At 55.5% G+C, this 17,400-nt stretch overlaps 3 protein-coding genes across 3 annotated transcripts in view; 2 read left to right on the top strand and 1 right to left on the bottom strand.

Moving 5' to 3' along the window:
* Nucleotides 1-3,947, top strand: part of Efcc1 (EF-hand and coiled-coil domain containing 1) — a 25,440-nt gene extending 21,493 nt beyond the window's left edge. The window contains exon 6 of the mRNA XM_048786257.1: nt 3,730-3,947. Coding sequence (XP_048642214.1) covers nt 3,730-3,800 — 71 coding nt within the window. The 3' untranslated portion in view covers nt 3,801-3,947. The remainder of the gene's footprint in view (nt 1-3,729) is intronic.
* Nucleotides 3,948-4,018: 71 nt separating this feature from the next.
* Gp9 (glycoprotein IX platelet) lies at nt 4,019-6,095 on the top strand. Its single transcript, XM_015506757.2, has 2 exons — nt 4,019-4,925; nt 5,461-6,095. The coding sequence occupies exon 2, from the start codon at nt 5,474-5,476 to the stop codon at nt 6,005-6,007; it is 534 nt and encodes a 177-aa protein (XP_015362243.1). The 5' UTR covers nt 4,019-4,925; nt 5,461-5,473; the 3' UTR covers nt 6,008-6,095.
* Nucleotides 6,096-7,249: 1,154 nt separating this feature from the next.
* Rab43 (RAB43, member RAS oncogene family) overlaps nt 7,250-17,400 on the bottom strand; it is a 14,746-nt gene continuing 4,595 nt past the window's right edge. Inside the window, exons 4-5 of the mRNA XM_048786256.1 lie at nt 11,408-11,591; nt 7,250-9,998 (exon numbers count right to left, since the gene is read on the bottom strand). Coding sequence (XP_048642213.1) covers nt 9,748-9,998; nt 11,408-11,591 — 435 coding nt within the window. The 3' untranslated portion in view covers nt 7,250-9,747. The remainder of the gene's footprint in view (nt 9,999-11,407; nt 11,592-17,400) is intronic.

Below are 17,400 nucleotides of genomic sequence, written 5' to 3'. Positions count from 1 at the left end.
CCTGCCTCAGCCTCCCGAGTCACTGGGAGGACAAGTGGGTGCTACTGTACTCAGGCAGGGCTTCACTGTGGACTGTGGTGTCAGGAAGGCAGGGACTGTGAAGGGAGGTGGGGGAAGGCCCAAGGAAGGGGTGGCCTTCAGGGTCTCCTGAGTGCTGATGATGTGACCGTGGTGAGGCCGGTCGTGGAGGCCGGTGGATCGCGGTCAGGCTGACCAGCGGTGCCCACCGGCTGTGTCCGTGACCTCAGCAGGACAGGACAAGGGGGTTGGCGAGAGCGGGGTTCGGAGAGGCCTGTCCTGGGGGTGGCCTCTGCAGGAGCTCACAGCCAGCCAGGGCTCGGTGCAGGGCGTCCAGCACAGCCGAGGGCCCAGGTGTGCCTTCTGGACAGAGAGAAGAGACAGGGGAGTGGGGACACGCTGGTCCTCGTGACCCCTGAGCCCCGTCCCCAGCCCTTTTTCTATTTCATTCAGAGACAGGGTCTCCCTGAGTTGCTCAGGGCCTTGCTCAGTGGCTGAGGCTGGCCTCCACCTTGCGATCCTCCTGCCTCAGCCTCCTGAGCAGCTGGGATGATGGCCACTGTGCCCCCGCGATATTTTGAACTCTCTAAAGCCCGTTCCTGACTCCCAGGTGGATGAGGAACCACGGTGTGAGCCTTTGTTCGCTGCCAGGGCTCAGGTCTGTCCAGTGTCCTGAATGGTCCCCAGCACCCAGGGGGGAAACCAGGAAACGTGGGCCAGAAGCTCCCCCTCTCTGCAGGGATGTTCAGGACAGGAATCATGTCACCACCGTGCAGACAGAACACTCAGGAAAGCCGGGGGCTGTGGCCCACGCCTGTCATCCCAGCAGCTCGGGAGGCTGAGGCAGGAGGATCGCAAGGTGGAGGCCAGCCTCAGCCAAACTGAGGCCCTGAGCAACTCAGGGAGACCCTGTCTCTAAATAAAATAGAAAAAGGGGCTGGGGACGGGGTTCAGGGGTGAAGCACCCCTGGGTTCCATCCCGGGGACCCAAACACAACAGGACATGGAGGACAGGAAGTGCTGTTCAACGTCTGCCCAGTCGCTCTCCTACCCTGTGCTGGGTTCCTCCAGGTGTCCAGGGTGCTCAGCAGGATCTGCCCCAGGGCTCTTTTCGAGACGTTCTTCAAAAGAAACGGAGACAGGAGTGGGTCAGACCACGGGTGGTGGGTCGTCCCTCAGCAGGTGAGTTTCTATGCAGCAACCTGGGGATGGATAAAGTGTCCCCACCCATGGGCTGGCCACACTGGGCTCCTCACAGACCCTTGGTGGGGGGAATGGAGCCTCGAGCAGGTGCCATTGCCTCAGAGATCATGTGTGCGGTGGTGCACGCCTGTCATCCCAGCACTGGGGAGGCTGAGACAGGAGGATCGCAAGGTGGAGGCCAGCCTCAGCCACTTAGCAAGGCCTTGAGCAACTCAGCGAGACCCTGTCTCTAAATAAAATGCAAAACAGGGCTGGGGACGGGGCTCAGGGGTTGAGTGACCCCGGGTTCCACGCACAGTACTGTCCCCAAATGGGGTGACAGCCTCCAGCCTGAGTGGAGGCCACATGCCGCTGTGGACACGACCCTGTCCCCTCTGCCGTGGGCCCACCAGGTCGAGGAGCCTCTGCAGGAGCTGCAGGACGTCGGCCAGCTTCTCCTCCAGCAGCGACAGCCGCACCCGCTCCGTCTCCACCATCTGTAGCTCCAGCCTCAGGCGCTCGTCCTCCGCCCCCTTCTGGGACTCTACCTGCGGGGACAGCGTTCACCCGGATGTCTCGCCCCATCCTCGGAGCACCCCACAGGGTCACGGTCCTGCCTGAGCCTTCTCCAGAGGTCATCATGTCCAGCTGCCTCCTGCCCACCGGGCAGATGAACCCCCCAGACCCCCTTAGTTTGGCAGTGAGGCCCAGAGGAGTCAAGTGCCTGGCCCAAAGTTGCACAGCACACGTGGAACCTGATCTAAGAACTTGTGCATCTTATGTCCCAGTCGGAGGACTCCACTGTCCCTTCTCTCTTGGTCTGGTTTCTTCTGTTTTGAAAAGACATTTGTACAGGTGTCAGGCAAAGAAGTCCATCTGGGAGCAGGGCCTGGTGGCCTGTCCTCCCAGCAGCTTGGGAGGCTGAGGCAGGAGGATCCCAAGGTGGAGGCCAGCCTCAGCCACTCAAGCCCTGAGCCCCGTCCCCAGCCCTTTTTCTATTTTATTCCAAGACAGGGTCTCGCTGAGTTGCTCAGGGCCTTGCTATAAGTGGCTGAGGCTGGCCTCCACCTTGCGATCCTCCTGCCTCAGCCTCCCAAATTGCTGGGGTGACAGGCGCGGGCCATTGAGCCTGGCTTTGACATGGGACCTTTTCCGTCACACCCAACAAATCTCGATGGAAGGAAATGGCCTCTCCTTTCTGAGTCCTGGTTTTCTCACCCGTGAGCGGGCACAGGGCCCTGGTCCTTCTCGCCATGAGAGACTCTAGGACTGTCCCCCCCCACTGTCCCGGGGCCCTGCTGACCTCCTCCACGGGTGTCCCCAGGGCCTTCCCACCGAAGCCCTGGGCCTGCAGCTGCCCCACCAGCCTCTCGATGTGGGCCTCCAGCTCCCCCAGGCTGCAGGCGTGGTCCGTGCCCCCAAAGTGGCCCGAGGAGGTTTGGCAGGTCCTCGATGTCAGCTCGTCCCACCTGCTCAACAGGGGAGCAACGTCGTCCCTGAGCAAAGTCACCTTCTGGGCCTCTGTGTCAATCCAAGGAACCCCCAAAGGCCCCCTGTGACCTCCCCGACTCCTCCCCACCCTGTCTCTAAATAAAATAGAAAAAGGGCTGGGGACGGGGCTCAGGGGTTGAGGGCCCCTGAGTTCAACCCCCAGGACCTGGCTAAGTGGCTGAGGCTGGCCTCCACCTTGTGATCCTCCTGCCTCAGCCTCCTGAGCTGAGGAGGGGGAGAAATATTAGAAATAAAATAATAATAAAAATAATAATAATATTAGAAATGGAGACTGTCTCTGACACATTCTAGTCAAGGAGCCATGGTGGACATGTTTCCAGAAACTTCCGTAACTAAGAAGCCAAGAGGAAGGTATCTGGATAGTAAATCCACCCCCCAGCATCCACATAAAGAAAAGAAAATCATGAGAAAAGATTGAGTAAGACACAGTAAAATAAAAAACCTTGATTTTTACTCATTTTTTCTTTGGTGTAAGAGACAAGAGTGTCCCAAAATATCAACAGCAATGACGTTGGGGATGATCGTAGTGAGGTCCTAAGTGGGGGGCCGGGCACAGTGGCGCACACCAGTCATCCCAGCAGCTCAGGAGGCTGAGACAGGAGGATCGCAAGGTGGAGGCCGGCCTCAGCCACTTGACCCCTGAGCCCCGTCCCCAGCCCTTTTTGTATTTTATTTAGAGACAGGGTCTCGCTGAGCTGCTCAGGGCCTCAGTTTGGCTGAGGCTGGCCTCCACCTTGCGATCCTCCTGCCTCAGCCTCCCGAGCCTCTGGGATGACAGGCGTGGGGCCCTGCACCTGACTTTGGCCTCTTTCTAGAAGGCCTCCCCTGGGATTACTCAAAGGGTCTGCAACTCATTTAAAAAAAATGTTTTCTGGGAAGTTCTAACGAATGTCCCTCTCTGTCACCTTCTGGCAAAAACATGCACTTGACCTTCCACGGCCCCAGGAACAACGAAAAGTACCCTGTAGTTCCACACTCTGGCCACCAGGGGGAGAGCGCGTTCCCCGGATGGAAGAAGGGACAGGGGACTTCCAGTGACCTGCCAGCCCGGGGTCAGGCGCAGGGGGGGTCAGGGAGCTCCAGTGTAACGCATTACAATGTCCCCAGGCCCCCGGAAGTCGCCTGTGATCTCAGATCTCTACCTAATACTTTTGAGTTCCCTTTTAAAATTATGGAGGATTTTTGTGGGTTTTTTTTTGGGGGGGGGGGGTCCCAGGGATGGAACCCAGGGTCACTGAACCCCTGAGCCCCGTCCCCAGCCCTTTTTCTATTTTATTTAGAGACAGGGTCTCGCTGAGTTGCTCAGGGCCTCGCTTTGGCTGAGGCTGGCCTCCACCTTGCCATCCTCCTGCCTCAGCCTCCCCAGCCTCTGGGAGGACAGGCCCAGTCTAAATCATCTGGAGGTATTTTTCAGAAGCGAAGTCAACTTGCTGTCACTTAACCAGAGACCCAGGGTCCCTGCCATACAAGGAAAGAGACATGACAGTTGGTCACAGATAGGACAAGGACACTCTTCATTTCTGACCAGAGCCAATTGGTTCCTGAGCGCCCCAGGGGGACAAGGAGGGGTGAGAGGTCAAAGCACCCGTGCTGAGGTGCACAGGGACACACTGGCCTCTCGCCTCACAAGTAGGGACCATGCTTGATCCTTTTAGTTACAGGAGACAAAAGTTCTATGATGGCTTAGGAGGCTGAGGCAGGAGGATTGCAAATCGGAGGCCAGCCTCGTTTTATTGAAACAAAGAGTCGTAACCTCCTCAATGACCTCAAAATCCTCGGCCAGTGGGAGCCTCCGGGGCCGAGCACCTGGAAGACGGAGCCGGCCAGGGACAGGGACAGGTGGGAGGTGTGGCTCCATTTCGCGGATGAGGAAAACAGTCACGGGAACAACCCGGAGTCTCTCATCCCAGGGGCCACCTCCTCCAGGAGGCCTCCCCTCCTCCTGGGCCCAGTGGGGAGCCGTCTCTCTCTGGGGCAGGCCCAGCCCCTGAGGTCCTGGAGGTCAGTCCCCTGGGGTCCCCTTCCGTCCCCGGGCACAGGCCTAAGGTCCTGGGGCCACCTCCTCTGGTGGTGACAGATAAGCCGGGCTATTTCCATCCTTCCCTTCCTGTCACTCAAATAGCAGCCACTGTCCCCTCCTCCCCGGGCTTTGTCACCACAGCCTCCGCCAGGACAGCACAGGCCACAGAGGGGGCCCCGACCGAAGCCCACAGGTGAGTGTTCCTTTGTCACCCTGCCTGTCCTCGCTGGGCCGGGAGGGAGACAGAAGGCTGTCCCTGTCCCTCCTCCCAGGCTGCTGGGGACCTGGGCCATGGAGGGACAAGCGGAGCTTCAGAAAAGGGAACGGAGCCGGGCAGGGGGGGTGCACGCCTGCCATCTCGGAGCTGGGGAGGCTGAGGCAGGAGGATCGCAAGGTGGAGGCCAGCCTCAGCCCTAAGGCACTCAGGGAGATCCTGTCCCTCAATAAAATATAAAAAGGGCTGGGGACAGGGCTCCGGGGTTCAGTGCCCCTGGGTTCCATCCCTGGTACTCCACGGGGACACTCACAGCCACAGCAGGACAGGGTCCCCCGCCTGGTCTGTCCTGCCTTCTGATTATCAGGGAGGGTCCCCAAGGAAGGCCCCGAGCTGGCCGCCCGCTGTCACCCAATTCACAGAGGGGAAAGTCGAGGCCCAGGGAGGACAGTGGGGGCCCTGGTCCTGGGTGTGGGTGACCAGGCCGTCCTGAGCGGGTCCCCTGTGCCCACAGAGCCGCCTGCCTGATGGCTGCCTGGGGCGTCCTTGTCCTGTGCTGGGCCCTGGCCGAGGCCACCCCCGACTGCCCTGTCCCCTGCACCTGCCGCAGCCTGCCATCCATGGGGCTGGTCGTGGACTGCCAGGCCCGGGGCCTGGGGACACTGCCCGCCCTGCCCGCCCGCACCCGCCGCCTGCTGCTGTCCAACAACAGCCTGAGGTCAGTGTCCCCAGGGGCCCTGGACCACCTGCCCCAGCTGCAGACCCTGGAGGTGGCCGGCAACCCCTGGCACTGTGACTGCCACCTCACCTACCTGCGCCTCTGGCTGGAGGACCGCCTGCCCGAGGCCCTGGAGGACCTGCGCTGCGCCAGCCCGGACCTGGCCACCGGCCGTCCCCTGGGCCACCTGACCGGCTTCCAACTGGGCAACTGCGGTTGGCACGTCCAGGACACCTGGGTCTACCCCGGGGTCTGGTGGGACGTGGCCCTGGGGGCTGTGGCCATCCTGGGCCTGGTGCTCCTGGCTCGGCTGCTGTGCATCTCCACGGAGCCCTGGCCCTAAAGTCCCCTGCAGACCGGGAGGCCAGGAGGCCGGGAGGCCAGGAGGCCTCATCACCCCACAATAAACTCGCTGCTGGGCTCTTTTCTGTTGAGTTCAGAGACTTGCTTTGCCTTCTGGTCACCTGAGTCTGGATTCTTCTAGAAACTCAGGCTCTGATACTGAGCGCCGTGGGTCCACGTCGGCCATCCCAGCAGCTCGGGAGGCCGAGGCAGGAGGATCGCAAGGTGGAGGCCAGCCTCAACCACTTAGTGAGACCCTATCTCAAAAAATTTAAAAAAAATAAAATAAAAAGGGCTGGGGACAGGGCTCCGTGGTGAAGGGCTCCTGGGTTCAATTCCAAAAAAAAAAAAAAATAGCAGCATTGTGACCAAAATTGTCATAAGTAACATTTTTTCAAGGCCAAGACCTTAAGGACACAACTTGGCAAGTTAACACAGGGGCCCAAAGGACAGGCTCTCTCTTCCAAGTGACACTTTTCCTGTGAGCACCTTGGAGTGTCGGGACAGACCCCCGTGTGCAGATATTCTGGGAAACACAGGGGTGTCCCTATTTAGGTCCCCAAGAGAAGCCACCCACAGGACAGCTGAGAGGGACTCTGCATCCCATTTCATGTCATTGTGGCACCAGGGACTGAACCCAGGGGCACTTGACCCTTGAGCCCCGTCCCCAGCCCTTTTTCTATTTTATTTAGAGACAGGGTCTCCCTGAGTTGCTCAGGGCCTTGCTTTTGCTGAGGCTGGCCTCCAACTTGCGATCCTCCTGCCTCAGCCTCCCAAGCCCCTGGGATGACATGCTATGGGCCACCACACCTGGTTGGACCTGGGATTCGTCGGAGGCTGGTCTGACCCTCATCTCATACGTCTGTCCCCGTTTCCCTCGGGAGGCCACAAAAGCAGGAAAGCCTCCATCTCAGCAGTGACCAGAGACAGATCTAGGTCACACGGGTGGACTGTGGGCACCCAGGCTTCTCATCCGGGTACCCGACTGAGGCACAAAGGCATCCCGAGGACCCACTGTGTGCCTGCCACCACGAAGCAGAAAGAGTCACCAAAGAGCCCTCCCGATACCGTTCCCCCCTGGGGAACCTACAGCCCAGAGAGGGGCAGTGAGTTCCCCAAGGCCATACAGCATTCCCCGAGACAGGACCCAACCCCAGGCCTCTTTTGTCCTGTAGTCTCTGACTCCCTGTCACCAAAGGGGGTGCAGGAGAGGCCTGGGGCTCACAGAGGAGAGACACAGATGGCGGGTTTCAGAATCGGTTTAATGGATCAGGATTCGCACTCTGGCTCTGAGGGTCCGAAAGAGGCCACTTCTCCAAGTTTTCAAAAATAGATTTGATACAAAGACTTTCTAATATTCATAAATAGGTGACGTGAAAAATCCCCAAATGCAAATAACACCCACCCCCGGGGCTGGCTGGGCCCCTGCCACCCGCCCTGTCCCGGCCCTGAGGGTGGGCGGGTCCCGCTGGAGAGAGAAACTGAATTCAATATGAATCGGGAGCTTTCTCCTTGCCCCACCCAGGGGCCGGGTCCTGGGGACCGGTCCCCTCCTGGAAGGAGAAAGAAAACCTCTCTGGCATCTCTGGGAGGGTCCCCAGCTCCACTCCTGCTTTGGAGTAGAAAATCCCAGGGGTCCACCCAGACCCGCGGACTCTTCTTCTGCCCGGGCCCCTCTGGCTCCGCCCCCTTCCTGCTGTCCCGGCCCCACCTGCTCCTGGGGTTGGGCACTTTATAAACAAAGGAAGAGATTAAAGTGCCCCCAGGCCCTGGGCCCCTGGGAGGCCGCCAGGCTGCCCGGAAGGACACGGCAGGTTTTGTGTCACACAGTCCCCACCCTCCTGTACCCAAGCCCAGGTCTCCACTGGACAGAGGCCCAACCCCCAGGGACAGCGAGGCCCCTCCTGGTGGGACCCAGAAGGGCCTGCAGCATGCGGCCTTCGCTGTGGGAAATGGCTCTGGCCAGAGGGTCCTGGGGCAGGGCCCTGGTGACATGTGTCCTGCTGGGTCATTAGTAGCATTTTTTTTCTTTCTTTTTTTGGCACCAGGGACTGAACCCAGGGGCCCTGGACCACGGAGCCCCCGTCCCCAGCCCTGTTTCGTGTTTCATTTAGAGACAGGGATTCGCTGAGCTGCTCAGGGCCTAAGTGGCTGAGGCTGGCCTCCACCTTGCCATCCTCCTGCCTCAGCCTCCTGAACAGCTGCGGTGACAGGCGGGCCACCACATCTTGGCTACATACTATTCCTGGCACACCGGGTCCCAGATGCATCTGGGGACCTCTGAGGCAGAAAGACACCTTCAGGGATGGGTACGACCTGCCCTCAGGTAGTACCTGAGCTCTGCCATGACACCCTCCGTGTGGCCCTGGCCCAGCCCCTCCCCCCTTCTAGAACCACAGGCCACCCCTGCGCTGGAGCCGGAAACCGGGCCACCAGGCCCCAGGACACCTGCACCTGGCCCCCTAACCTGGGAATGGGGCCAATGCAGACCACAGGCCAGGGCGACAGGGGCCCCACCTCCTGCTTTGGAGTAGAAAATACCAGTGGTCCACCCAGACCTGAGGACTCTTCTTCAGCTCCCGGCCCCTCTGGCTCCGCCCACTTCCTGCTGTCCCTACGTTGGGGCTGAGGCGGCCCAGCCTGGGAGGAACCGCAGGGAAGTGGCCTCAGCTGAAGAGACAGCGGATTTATGTGGTGGGGGAAGGGGTGTCGGTGCACAAGGAGCTGACACTGGGTCCCAGGTCCCTTCAGTCAGTCACTGGGACCCCTCAGGGTCCCTGATGCTATTTTCCAAGAGGCCCCAGCACCCAGCACAGGTGGAGGGTCAATTTTTTTTTTTTTTGGTCCCAGGGATGGAACCCAGGGGTGCCTCACCACGGAGCCCCGTCCCCAGCCCTTTCTAGATTTTATTTAGCGTCAGGGTCTTCCTGAGTGGCTGAGGCTGGCCTCCAACTTGTGATCCTCCTGCCTCCCAAGCTGCTGGGATGACAGGCTCGGGCCTCCAGGTCCCCCCCCGACCGTCTTGAGGAGTCCTCCGTCTGTCCTGGCACTGAGGAGGGACCCAGGGCCTCCCGAGCTGCCCTGGCCTCTGAGGCCTGTCCCTGCCTCGTCCCCTACTGGCCAGACTTCTGAGCCAGCACTCAGGGATCAGCTACGGTGTGACCTGAGTGGCCAGTCCCTGGGCCGCAAGCCAACAAACAGTGCCCAGCTGGCCACGGGCCACGACCCCACTCTTGGGCCACCTGACAAGCTCCATGGAAAACCAGAAAAACCCGAGGTCCTGATAAGGCAGGAGCCAGGCCCAGGGTGCGGGGCCTGGGGCTGGCAGTGCAGGAGGAAGGGCAGCCCGAGGGACGAGTCCAGTTGGCTGCCCAGGTCATCTTGCTCTCTGGGCTCCAGACAGAGGCTCCAGAGGGATTTGGAAGGTTCCGGAAATGATCTAGAAATTTCCGGAATGATCTGGAAGGTTCCAGAATGATCTGGAAGGTTCTGGAATGATCTAGAAGAAGCTAGGGGGGCAGCCACCTGCTGGGCAGAAGGTGGTCACAGGTTGGACCTCGGCCCCTTTCCCACTGTGGTGGCCCTGCGGGGCTCAGGCCAGTCTTGGCATGTGAAGGACGGGCTCCCACCTGCCCTGGGCTCCTGCTCCTGCCAGATCACAGGGTGGCGGGTCACAGGGTGGCCCCCGCGGCTCCCCCAGCTCTGGAAGGTGCCAGGGGGGCGGAGGGGGACGGAGGCCGGTCAGCAGCCACAGCCCCAGCCCTCGGCCACGTCCTTGCTGTCCAGTTGGATGTGGTCGCCGCTCTTCTCGCTGAACAAGGGGCCACCGTGCCGCATGATGAGCTCCGTGGCCACCCTGAGGAAGGCCTCCTCCACGTTGCGCGAGTCCTTGGCCGAGGTCTCGATGGCGCACAGGATGTCGTAGTGCCGGGCCAGGCTCTGGGCCTCGGCCAGCGGCACCTCCCGGAGCTCAGCCAGGTCCGCCTTGTTCCCTGGGGGGAGACGTGGGGCAGTGAGCGGGCCCAAGGCCACCTGAGCAGGGCCGTCCTTGTCACCCACCTCACCCAGGCCCAGAGCCTTGGGGTCAGGGACCACAGACACGGCCTCTAAATCGAGGAGCCTCAGTAAACCCTTCCCCCTGAGCTGTCCTGTGGAGTCAGTCAGTCAGTCAACAATCTTTCTTAAAACGGCCTTTTTAATTCTAACCTTTTTTTGGTGGCACTGGGCCACCAAGCTAGGACATGGCCCTTTCCGTACCTATTCATATATTTATTTTTATTGTGAGGTGGGGTTTGCTAAGTCGCTTAGGGCCTCGTTAACCCTCAAAGGGTGGCTGCCCTCCAGGGAGGTGGCTGGCCCCCTAGGTTCTTCCAGATCATTCTGGAACCTTCTAGCTCATTCTGGAACCTGCTAGATCATTCCAGAACCGTCCAGATCGTTCTGGAACCTTCCAGATAATTCCAAAACACCTTATTTGAAAGACAGGGCCTCACCATGTGGCCTCAAGTGATCCTCCTGCCTTGGCCTCCTGAGGCAACAGAGGCCACTGTACCTGGCCACCTGATTTAAGCTGATTGATGGGTGATGGATGGTGCAGGGGATGGAATTCAGGGAAATTCTGCACCTGAGCTAACCCCAGGCCCTCGTTCAGTCGTTTTAAGACAGGGTCTTGGTAAAATGTAGAGGCTGGCCTCCAACTTGCAATCCTCTCGCCTCAGCCTCCTGAGTCACTGGGACTACAGGCGTGGACACTGGGCCTGACGGGTCCTATGACTTGAACATGGTTTGTCCTCACACCAACTCAGGATGCGGTTTATGACCCGTGAGGTTCTCACAGGGTAGAAACAATCCAATTGCAGTGTTCACAAGGGGTGGCCACAGCGAGTAGATATGGCCATCAGGGAGGAGCCCCAAGATGGAATCCTGATTCATAAAACCAGAGAGATAAGGCAAGTCGCCTGCTGCGCGTGACCGTGACGGGGCTCTGCCAGCAACAAGGCCATCTGCAGAAACAGCCCGTTGGCCTTGGACCTCTAGAACTAGGAGCCAAGGTAAACCTCCTCTCTCTCTCTCTCTCTTTTTGGTCCCAGGGGTGCTTAACCCCTGAGCCCCGTCCCCAGCCCTTTTCATATTTTATTTAGAGACAGGGTCTCGCTGAGTTGCTCAGGGCCTAAGTTGCTGAGGCTGGCCTCCACCTTGTGATCCTCCTGCCTCAGCCTCCCGAGCTGCTGGGATGTCAGTCCCCGAGCCACTGAGCAAGACTCTGTCTCAAAATTAAAAACAGAAGGAAGGAGGGGTGGTTCGGTGGTAAAGGCTCCTGGGTTCAATCCGGTAACTAGAAAAGGGGGCGGGGCAAAGACCTCTGTGGCCCCCCCCAGGCCCCGCCCCGCCCCCAGCTCACCGATCAGCAGCTGCACGATGTTGGCGCCTGCGTACTTCCGCACGTCCTCGATCCAGTGTGGGACCGACAGGAAGGAGCTCCGCTTGGTGATGTCGTAGGCCAGGATGGCGCCGTTGGCGCTGCGGTAGTAGCTCTGGGTGATGGTGCGGAAGCGCTCCTGGCCGGCCGTGTCCCAGATCTGCAGCTGTGGGGAGAAGGGTGCCTGAATGGGGGGGATCGCTGAGCACAGGGACAGGGAGGGGGACCCACAGAACCATGCCCCCAGCAGATCCACAGGGACAAGCCACCTGAGACCCAGAGAGCAGCGCTTGCTGTCATCCCAGAGGATCCGGAGGCTGAGGCAGGAGGACCACAAGTTGGAGGCCAGCCTCAACAACTTAGTGAGACCCTGTCTCTAAATAGCACATCAAAAGGGCTGGGGATGGGGCTCTGGAGTTCAATCCCCAGGATCAATAAATAAACAAATAAGGAAACATAAATTCACTAAATGATTGAGTTAAAAGCCAGATATCAGATTAAAAAAAGACAAGATGCAAATAAATAATAATAATAAGACCCAAATATATGCCATCCACCAAGATATGCTATAAGGATACAAATAGGAAGAAAGGACATGAATTATACATAAATATAAAATATCCATGAGAAAGTATGTAAATGATATACTGTAATTTCAGGCCAAGGAGCCATTCCAAATAAAGAGCTACAAGAAATAAATGACATTTAATATTGGGGAGGCTGAGTCAGGAGGATCTCTTCAGCCCAGGAGTTAGAGACCAGCTTGGGCAGCACAGCAAGACCGAATCTCACAACCAAACTAAAGATAATGACAAAAGGGTCTTTTATCAGAGACACAATGGTACCAAGCTGTGCGCATCTCATACAGTCTAATGACAGTTTTAAATTTCTTAAAGAAAAAAAAAAGTATGCAAATAAAGGGAAAAATAAGTCCAAAAATATAGTTGAAGATTTTGACACCCCTTTCAGAAAAATTGACAGGTGCCCTTCAACAGATGAATGGATAAAGAAACTGGGGTCCATATACACAGTGGAATATTACACAGCCATCAAGAAGAATGAAATGATGGCATTTGATGGTACATGGTACATGGACGGAGCTAGAGATGATCACGCTGAGTGAAATAAGCCAGTCCCCCAAAACCAAAGGCTGAGTGTCCTCTCTGATATGTGGGTGCTCATTCACAATGGCGGGGGGGATAGCAGGATGACAAGTGTCTAAGCAACACTCTTGACTCAGTCTTGACATTTCTAGAACAAAACATCCAACCCTGCACAAGGGCACATTTTTTTTCAAGTAGACGTGACATGTTCACCAAGACCAGCTCCCTGATGGGGTCATCCAGTAAGATGTCCACTCTTAACAGAAGATGATCCTGACTGCAAAACAATTAAAACAGCCATGTGCGGTGGTGCACGCCCATAAGCCCAGTGACTTGGGAGGCTGAGGCAGGAGGATTGCAAGTTGGAGGCCAGCCTCCACAACTTAGGGAGCCCCTAAGCAACTCAGTGAGACCCTGTCTCTAAATAAAAAAAATAAAAAGGGCAAAGGGCTGGGGACGTGCCTTATGGTCTGGAAGCCCTGGGTTCAATCCTTGGTGCTGAAATAATAATAATAACAATAATAATAATACAAGTCCACTGGAGAGTGATAAGAAAAACCAAACAGAGACAGAGACAGGAGCTGTGCATTCTGGGAGAGACAGGAGCTGTGCATTCTGGGAGGAGTGAACCTCAGGATGGCCCCCCTGACATACCCACTGGACAGAGAGGGAGCCCAGAGAACATTCTGGAAAGGAGGCAGTCCCAAGGCCCTGCGGTCATTTGGAGCATGTGGAGGGTTCACGAGGTGCATCTGGTCCTTACTGGGGTGGGGTCGAGGTGATGGAGCCCTTGGAGGGGAGTGACAGGGGTGTCCCCTAGATGGGAACCCAGGTAACTCCTGTTGTCAGAGGAAGCCGGACACTTCTCAGCTCGGGCCTCCTGTCTCATTGTGTGATCTCTCCCCTTCACAAGCCTTCCCCCCACCCCACCTTCCCGTGATGCCATCTGGCATGACATGAGGTGGCCAAGGGGGTGTCAAGCTGAGCAGATGCTGCTGTCATGCTTCGCAATACTGAAGACCATGAGGCACATGAACCTTTTTGCTCTATAAGGTATCTGGCCTCGGGCACTTTGTTATAGCAACGGAAAATGGGCTAATATGTTCCCTGGGGCAGAGACCGTGACTGGTACATTCAAAGAAAGCAAAAAGAATTGTTTGGAGCAGAGTAAAGAGAAGGACAGCAACAGAGTGACACAGAAATACGCAGAAAAATGGATCTTGGAGACCCTCAAGGAAGGACTTTGGCCTATATATTCTGAGCTACTGGGGTGTTTCTTCTCTTTTTATTTTTTGGTATCCAGAATTGAACGCAGAGACACTCAACCCCTGAGCCACCTCCCCAGCCCTTGTCATATTTTATTTAGAGACAGGATCTTGCTGAGTTGCTGAGGCTGGCCTCCAAATTGCCATCCTCCTGCCTCAGCCTCCCCAGCCACTGGGATTCCAGGGCAGCACCCCTGGTTCCTGAGTTCTCTTCCCTTTTAATTCCATTTCAACTTGCTTGAGGCTCTGGAGAGGAAAAAAAGATCAGTTCAAGTACCTTCCTTACCCCCCACCTCACTGGGATGGAATCTAGGGTCTCCCTAGCCCCAAGGCTCCGGATCTTTTTACTCCAAGAAACAAATTCCAAAAAGCAAAGAGGAATCTTTGAAAATAAAAAGAAATGAAACTGAGCGCGGTGCTGCACACCTGTCATCCCAGCGACTTGGGAGGCTGAGGCAGGAGGATCGCAAAGTGGAGGCCAGCCTCAGCCACTTAGCAAGGCCCTGAGCCACTCAGCGAGACCCTGTCTCTAAATAAAATATAAAAAGGGCTGGGGACGGGGCTCAGTGGTTAAGCACCCCTGGGTTCAATCCCTGGGACCAAAAAAATATAAATAAATAAAATGAAAATTTAAAAAATAAAATAAATAAATATATACACACATACATATATATAATGATTCAGATAAGTGCTAATCACTGGGGGCAGGGCAAAGTGGGGGGAAGAGAAGAAAGAACATAAAAATTAACTTGGACCCTGAAAAAATTATGCTCCAAGAAAAGCCAGAGTCCCCACCCTGTTGGGAAGTCCAGAGCAAGCCGATCCATAGCGACAGAAAATAGATCAGTTGGTTGCCAGGGGGCCGGAGGAGTGGCATCTGGGAGTGACAGTCGAGTTCTTTTGGGATGATGGAAATACCCTAAAATGGGCTGTGGTGACGTTTGGACAATTCTGTGACCATAGTAACAAACAAGGACAAATCACGGAATTGTACACTGGGTGGAGTGATTTATGGTCTGTGGATCATAGCAATAAAATTTTCTTAAAATTAATATTAATTAATTTTTTTTGGTCCCAGGGATTGAACCCAGGGGGTCCTCAAGCCCTGAGCCCCGTCCCCAGCCCTTTTTCTATTTTATTTAGAGACAGGGTCTCACTGAGTTGCTCAGGGCCTCACTAAGTGGTCGAGGCTGGCCTCCACCTTGCGATCCTCCTGCCTCAGCCTCCAGAGCTGAGATTTGGGATGACAGGCATGTGCGCCCCCACATGCCCCACACCCAGCTAACTGCCCTTTCTTCTGAAAGCCAGAAAATTCAAAATGACAGGTGGGGATGAGGGCCACTTGAGACTGAAAACCAAAGGTCCTGAAATCCAAGGCCCAGGCCCAAGGACACACACTCTACCTGGTGGGAGAAGAGATGTGGCCTGTCCCCAGTGGAGAATTTAATCAAGGGGAGACACTTGAACAAGGCCAGCCTCAGCTCTGCTCCAGAGGCCGAGTCTAGTGATCTTTAAAACCCAGTTTACATAACAGGCCTTTGTGTCGCCCCAGATAACAGGGACTCAAGAGCCACCAAGACCTTGTAAGGATTTAGAACCAGCTGAGATTTCCTGGTGGGGGGGGTGCAGGTGGGAAGGGAAGGGCAAACCCAGACCTGTCCTCTGTGTCACCAGGGAGGACACGGTAACAATAGCAAGCGGATATTAGTGTGCATTATGCACTTTGGGGTTTTATTTACAATAGCATTTTTGGAATACACTAGAAATTCTTCTTTTTAGAGGACACTGTTTAGAAGACAAAGGTAAAAGGGACATCTTTCCTGTTTATCATTTTATTTGAACCATAGAGACACATCCCCAGCCCCTTTTTATTTATTTTGAGATAGGTTCTCGAGAAATTGCTGAGGCTGGCCTCAACCTTGCGATCCTCCGGCCTCAGCCTCCCAGGTGACTGGGATACCAGACACTCAGCCCCACACCTAGCTTTTCTGTATACCTTTTAAGTCTTGGAAATTTTGGAATTTGAACCATGCAAGTGGATTTTATCTTCAAAAACAAATCAAGGAGAAACTCTTTAACCCAGGGCCTCACAACCAAGTCACCTGGGCTGAGACCAATGTGCTTTCTTTTTTGGGGGGGTACTGGGTATTGAACCCAGGGGGGGCACTTGATCTATAAGCCCCATCCCCAGCCCTATTCTGTATTTTATTTAGAGATAGGGTCTCCCCAAATTGTTTAGGGTCTCCCTAAGTTGCTGAGGCTGGCCTCCAACTTGCTATCCTCCTGCCTCAGCCTCCAGAACTACTGTAATTTCAGGCAGGCGCCCAGTTCTCTGACTCACTTTTTAAGTCCTGGGAGCAAGAGCCAAAGGCATCCATGAGGGTACAAGAAATGACACAGAATCTAGCGGGCAGCCCATGTGAGCTGCCTGTGGCAATCTAAATGTTCTAGTTAATTGATCAAAATCCTGATTCTTTGAGCCAATCCTTACTATGAAAAACTTGATTTCAAAAAAGAAAAAAAAAAAAAAGCCCCAAGTTTACTTCTCTCAGTAAATGCAATGGCCACAACTGCATTTTTACTGGATTCATTGAACTTTCAGGAATCTTAAGATGGGTGGGGGTGGCACACTTGTAATCCCAGCCGATCTGGGAGGCTGAGGCAGGAGGATCGCAAGTTGGAGGCCAGCCTCAGCAATTTAGTGAGACCCTGTCTCAAAATAAATAAAAAGGGGCTGGGGATGTGGCTCAGTGATTAAGCACCTTTGGGTTCAATCCCTGGTACCAAAATAAAAATTTTATATATATATATATCAGGATCATCTGCACAAACTCAGAGGGAGTTGGGTGTGGTGGCTCACACCTGTAATCCCAAGGACTCTGGAGGCTGAGGTAGGAGGATCGAAAGTTGGAGGCCAGCCTCAGCAGCTTAGTGAGAGCCTGTTTCAAAATCTAAAAGAACATTTTTTTAAAGGGCTGGGCATGTGGACAGGGATGTAGCTCAGTTGGTAGAGCTCAGTTGGCTGGCATGCACAAGGCCTTGGGTTCAATGTCCAGCACCACAAAAAAAAAGTGGGGGCGCTGGGCACATAGCTTGGTAGTAAAGCACCCGCAGGTCCAACCTCCAGTACCCAAGCAAACAACAAACAAAAAAACCCTCTGCGGAATCAGAAGAGTAATCAAGCACAAAAAATGAGCCCGGGGCTTAGGAACCAGGCCCACCCTGAGTTCAAATCCTGGTTTGGCCTTTTTGACATGCAGGAGACCACGGGTTAGCCAGTCACTCCTTATCTCAGTGGCTCTCTAATAAATATGAACAGATAAACAGTCAAGGACGGAATGTCTGTCTCTGACCACCTGCAGCCCTGTGACTTGAAGGAATAATAATAATAATAATGCCCTCCAGGAGCAGAATATACCTCTAACTGCTTGGGAGGCTGAGGCAGGAGGATCCCAAGTTGGAGGCCAGCCTCAGCAACTTAGCAGAGCCTAAGCAACCCTGTCTCAAAGTAAAATCTAAAAAGGGCTGGGGATGTGGCTCAGGGGTTGAGCACCCCTGGGTTCAATTCCTGGTACTTCAAAAAAAAAAAAAAAAAAAAAAAAAAAAA

The sequence above is a fragment of the Marmota marmota genome, unplaced genomic scaffold (genome assembly GCF_001458135.2).
Source record: "Marmota marmota marmota unplaced genomic scaffold, marMar, whole genome shotgun sequence".
Classification (NCBI taxonomy): domain Eukaryota; kingdom Metazoa; phylum Chordata; class Mammalia; order Rodentia; family Sciuridae; genus Marmota; species Marmota marmota.
Note: the sequence above shows the minus strand (reverse complement) of the source record. Positions and strands in the feature narration are given on the sequence as shown.

Excerpts from the sequence above, each read along its gene's own strand:
- Gp9 (XM_015506757.2), top strand. The coding sequence starts at position 5,474 with ATGGCTGCCTGGGGCGTCCTTGTCCTGTGCTGGGCCCTGGCCGAGGCC.